A 6,000-nucleotide genomic window follows, 5' to 3' on the forward strand; every position below is an offset into this window, starting at 1 on the left:
AGGGCTATGTTCACGGAGACCGAGGTAAAAGCAGCAGCACGGGGCCTACCGAACGGAAAGGCACCTGGACCGGACGGCATACCCAACGAAGTACTCAAGACGGCAGTGGGAGCACATCCTCGGTACTTCAAGGAGGTCTTTAACGGATGCCTAAGAAGCGCCTTCTTCCCGCCGGAGTGGAAAACGGCAAGACTTGTGCTGCTACACAAGCCAGGTAGACCACTTGAAAACCCGTCTGCATACAGACCACTATGCATGTTGGATACGATGGGCAAGCTATTCGAGAAGCTGTTAACACAGCGACTCCGCGACCACCTACGGAGAACTGGGAACCAACCTGAAAATCAGTACGGTTTTAAGGAGGGCAAATCCACACTGGACGCCATGGCGAAGCTACAAACTGCAATACGCAACGCAAACGGACGTACAAGTGCATACAATCGGTATGTCGGCATGCTGACATTGGACGTCCAAAATGCGTTTAACAGCGCCTCCTGGACCGCCATCATCAAGGCCCTGGAAAGAACCGACGCCCCGAAGTATCTGCAAAACGTTCTCGGCCAGTACCTATCGGACAGGCACATAACAGTCGAAAGGCCGGACTGCGGGCCAAGCGTCATACAGATGAGCTGCGGAGTTCCACAGGGCTCGGTGCTGGGACCAGACCTGTGGAACCTAATGTACGACGGGCTGCTGAACATCGAGCTACCCAGCGACACGGAGTTGATTGCTTTCGCTGACGACGTGGCTATTGTATGTACGGCTCCGGTACCCTTCATACTCGAGGAGAAACTCGGCAAGGCACTCCAGGACGTGGTGACATGGATGACTGACAACGACTTAAAACTCGCCCTACACAAGACTGAAGCAATCGTCTTCACAAACAGAAATGTACGCAATACAATGACCGTTGAATTCCCGCCGCACAGCTTCGCGTCAAGCCGCAGCATCAAGTACCTCGGGGTGCAGTTCGACCCTAGGCAGCGGTTCATGGAACACGCCAAACTAGCGGCGAAAAGAGCGATGGAGGCGGGCAGACACCTCGCCCAGATTCTACCCAATCTCAGGGGAGCCAAGCAGAAGACCAGACGCGTGTTGTCAACGGTGGTGACATCAAGGCTGCTCTACGGAGCACCTATCTGGGCCGGAAAAATGTCAGCCGAAGCAATGGCCACCATGGAGTCGGCATACAGGAGAACGATGCTGAGGGTTGCCTGCTGCTACAGCACGACGTCATATGATGCAGCGGCCGTAGTCTCCAGCATGCCCCCCCTGAAGCTGCTGGCAGAAGAGAGGAGGAGTATCTTTCTGGGGACCCAGAAAGAGGCAGCCAGAGAAAATCTGCTGACCGCATGGCAGCATCAGTGGAGCACTTCGGGAAAAGGCAGATGGACCAACCGAATCATCGGCGACGTATCCACATGGTACCTGAGGAAGCATGGTGAGGTGTCTTATCACCTAGCCCAGGTGCTGACAGGCCATGGGTGTTTCGGCACGTACTTACACAAGTACTGCAAGCTGGCGACGGACGCGTGTGCGCAATGTGGCATAACGCCGGACACCACAGAGCACGCCGTGTTCCAGTGCGACGCCTGGCACAAATGGAGAACTGAAGCCTGCATCTATCTGGAGGTGGACAACATGACGCCGGAGAATATAGCAGCTATCATGCTGAGCTCGGAAAAATCATGGGAGAGAGTCAATTCCTTGTTCACGAGAATAATGATGTGCCGAGAACGAGAGGAGCGAAGAGTGCAGCGAGGCGGAGCATGAAATGACAAAGAGGAACACGAGACCACCAAACTGGCTGGCTTCTGACGCCGGGTTGTGAAGACCAAAGCGAGGAATCACAAACAACTAGTATAAGTTAAATGTACTGTAGGCCAATCGGCCAAAACAGGAGGGGTAGAGCCCTCCATTTAGTTGTACAATATAGATTGTAACTCCGTAAGTAGGGCGATTGTCCCTGCAAACGGTGGCATTATGTGTGTATTGTTTTTCAATAAATGATGGGGGCCAGGAGGAAGTAATACTAACGTAGTTCCCTCCTGGTCCTCGGTTTATCTATAAAAAAAAAAAAAAAAAAAAAAAAAAAAAAAAGGTTAGGTTAGGTTAGGTTAGGTTAGGTTCCCCCCCGACGGGACCCACCTTGACGTGGTGGGGGGGCTCACTGACTCCGGTCGGTGCCAAGAGGTACCCAATTCCCCGGCACTGACTTTAACTAGTCGGTGCCGGAGTCTCCAGAGCCGCCTCTGACCTTAACCGGTTGGCGGTGGCAGGTATCGCATCCACCTGCTCACTCCAGCAAAAGGGCGAAGAAGGAAAACTGCAAACCCCCTGCCAGCAGGGTGAAAATGGCAGAGCACACTGTAAAGCCAATATGAGTTCGAAAACAACAAATATTGCTACTTCTCCAGGAGGTTCGGATGTCCTCCAGGAGACTACTCCATTGGGTGAGCAAGGGAGCTCAGTGGGGTCGAGTGACAATTCCAAGACCGCTGGCGTTCCTTCACAGGCGCTGGCGGGTACTCACGTGAGTGCCTCGAGATGTGACACAACCGCCTCGGAAACTGGAAAACAAATGGATTCAACGGAACGGACTGGAACCGAATCGGAACGTGAACACAAGAGGACGATTAACATAGCGATCCTTAATGAATCAGAACTCTTAAATATGATAAAAGGTTATGTGAACTCCATGAATGATTTTGCAAAAAAGACACGAAACGTCCATAAAGAACTTAAGGATACACTTACAAACACAGGATTAGTTCTTAATCAATACCTGAAGATCAAGAGTTCAACATCAACTGGGAAAAAGGTCAAAAATAGTAGTACCCAGACAGAGGAAATTCCCATTGACAATGCACAGGCAGAGACTATTCAGAGCAAGAAGAAGAGTTCTAGAAACGTATCCACGGATACCCCATGTTGGTGGTCTATGGAGCGGGACTCAGAGTTTAAGCCGACTCAAAATGGTTCACGGATAATGACATCAAACAAGCAGCAGTCGCAACATCATGAAAAAGATGAAGAAAACGGAAAAGAGTTCACAGTAGTAAACCGCAGAAAGGATGCAACGAGACCTAAAGAAAGCACATCTCCAAATGGTAATACTGAGACCACTAGGCAGGTAAGATGGCCCCGCCTGAAGAAGCAAGCAGTCATTCTTGATCGGTCCACGGGAAGTTCATCGTACGCGGAGATGGTTAGACAGGTAAAGAAGACGGTTCTTGATGGAAATTTAGAGATCGATATCATGACGAGGAGATCAAAGTCGGGAAATATTATACTGGAAACCCAGAATACAGAACAAGCAGACGCATTAGCGGAACTCCTTAAAGGAAAGGTAGGGGATGCAAGCGTAAGACGTCCGGCACAGACAATCCCTCTATTTTTTATGGGCATTGAAGAGTCGGTAGATGAATCTGAGCTTAGAGGCGCCCTGGAAGCTTTCGACGACGAGTTTAAAAGCATCAATAACATCTTTATAAGAGAAAATAGTAGTGGACTAAGAACGGCAGTTATTCGAGTACCATGGAGAGCTGGGCGTAGACTTATTAATGCCAAAAGAATCAAGATAGGGTGGGGCATGTGTAGAATAAAGGAGTTCGAGGCGCGTGAGCAATCGTGCAATAAATGCAGGGAAAAAGGGCACTTCGCTAAAGATTGTCTTGGAGAAGAAAGAAGAAAGTGTTTCAACTGCAAAGAGATGGGACATCTAATTGCTAATTGCAAACAAGAAAGCAAGAGAGATGAAGCTAATAGCAAAAAAAGGGAGGCATTCGAGAGCCACACTCTCGCAGGGCCAAACAAGCAATGATAAGAATACTTCAAATTAACGTAGGGATGGGTCGGGCGTCACAAGGCCTGGCGAAGCAAGTGGCAGAAGAAATCAATGCAGACGCGATAGTGATAAGCGAGCCAAACAGAAATGAAGGGGAAGACAACGCATGGTATCCGGATTTAACGGGTAGAGCCGCGGTGGCGGTGACGGACAGAATACCAGTGGAAAACCCAGGTCAACCGGAACGAGGATTTAGGTGGGTTAATCTTTCAGGCATCCGCCTTTATAGCTGTTATTGGCCCCCCCAGTCTAGTTCGAGTATCACAGAATTCGCGGACTTCTTAGATAGACTGGAAATGAGCATAAGGGAATCAGTGCTACCGGTGATAGTCGCCGGTGATTTTAATGCCAAATCTGGCCACTGGGGTAGCAAAAAGGAAGACGCTCGAGGAGTTTTACTTATTGATTGGATGGCATCATTGAACCTGGCAGTGTGTAATAGAGGAAACAAACCTACTTTTGTCCGTGGAAGTTCAGTGTCACACATAGACTTAACATTTGCATCGAATAGCATAGTCAACAGAATAACTAATTGGAGAATTCTCGAAAAGGAGTCACTCAGCTTACACCAGTACATAACATTCGACTTTGCAGCGAATTCAGGAGAGAAATATCATCAAAAATCAGGACCAAGATGGAGCTGGAGGAAACAGGATGACAACAAACTGAAGGCGTTCATAGAAAGAAACACGTTTAAAGCGACAAATTGTGCACGGTCGGGGGTCGAGGAATTGGTAAAATATTTAGAAGAAGCGTGCAACAACAGCATGCCAAAAGGATCTTACCAGGGGAAAAAGAAACCACTACACTGGTGGACGACGGAGATAGCAGATTTGAGAAAAAAATGTTTAGGCGCTCGTAGAAAATTAAAACGAGCGACCAAAAGGAGCAACAACATCCAAAATAGTATTGAACTCCAAAATTACAGAAATGCACAAAAAGAGCTCAAAAGGGAGATAGAGAGAAGCAAAAACAAAAGTTGGGATTTATTATGCAAACAGGTAGACACGGACCCGTGGGGACTACCGTATAAAATAGTCACGAAAAAGTTAATCGGCAGGAAGCCAATACCAGGCATCTCAGTTCCAGGGCGTATCGAAGCTATAGTGAACGAATTATTCCCTAGTAAGAATGAAATAATATGGCACAGGACGCAAGAAAAGATAACATTCCCTGAAATTACACATTTAGAAATATTAGAGTGTGCCAAAAAAATACCATTGGGAAAGGCACCCGGCCTGGACGGAATTCCTGACGGGATCATTAAGAGGTTGGCATTCGAAAGTCCAATGGTATTTGGTAATGTCTATAATTGTTGTTTAAAAGAAGCATATTTTCCAGAGGAATGGAAAGTAGCAAAATTAGTTCTTCTTAGAAAAGGCAGCAAACCCTTGGATCAGCCAAAATCATACAGACCGATCTGCTTGTTAAACACGGCAGGAAAGTTTTTTGAAAGACTAATCAAGAGCAGACTAGAACAGTACTTAGCAACGTCTGATGGCCTGAGCGAAAGACAATATGGTTTTCGAAAAGGGAGGTCTACGATAGATGCCATATCGAAGGCCATGGAGTTGGTAGATTCAGCGTCGTCGGGGCCCCTACGCAGAAGAGAACTGTGCGCACTAGTGGCACTCGATGTCGCAAATGCGTTCAATTCGGCAAATTGGGATATTATTGTAAAAGCACTTCGAAACAAAGGAGTCCCGGAGTACCTAAGAAATATTATACAAGACTACCTGAACAACAGATACCTAATTTATGGTGAAGGTAAGAAGAGGAAAGTTACATGCGGCGTACCACAGGGGTCGATCCTTGGACCAACTCTATGGAATATTATGTACGATGATCTTTTAAACATGGACTTGAACACACAGCGTCTAGGACTGACGGGGCACTCGTCAGCAGAACTGGTAGCTTTCGCCGATGACGTCGCACTTATTGTGACTGGACGTACGACAGATATCCTGGAAGATAGAGCAAATGAAGCGCTGGAAAAAGTTTCATCATGGATGAAGGAGAACGACTTGAAATTGGCTGTCGACAAGACAGAGTGCGTGATGTTAACAAAGAAAAGAGGGTACAAGGAACCAATATTCACACTCAACGGTACCATAGTTCAACCAAAGGAGAGTCTTAGGTACCTAGGTATAGAA

The 6,000-nt window shown here is 47.5% G+C and overlaps 1 protein-coding gene across 1 annotated transcript; it reads left to right on the top strand.

The window, feature by feature from the left end:
• Positions 1-2,149: 2,149 nt before the first annotated feature.
• On the top strand, positions 2,150-3,823 carry LOC149062187 (uncharacterized). Its single transcript, XM_089217421.1, has one exon. The coding sequence runs from the start codon at positions 2,381-2,383 to the stop codon at positions 3,821-3,823; it is 1,443 nt and encodes a 480-aa protein (XP_089073547.1). The 5' UTR covers positions 2,150-2,380.
• The last annotated feature ends 2,177 nt before the right edge of the window (positions 3,824-6,000 follow it).

This window comes from Diuraphis noxia, unplaced genomic scaffold (genome assembly GCF_037042655.1).
Source record: "Diuraphis noxia isolate RWA-SAM2 unplaced genomic scaffold, SU_Dnox_SAM2 contig0001, whole genome shotgun sequence".
NCBI classification, from domain to species: Eukaryota; Metazoa; Arthropoda; class Insecta; order Hemiptera; family Aphididae; genus Diuraphis; species Diuraphis noxia.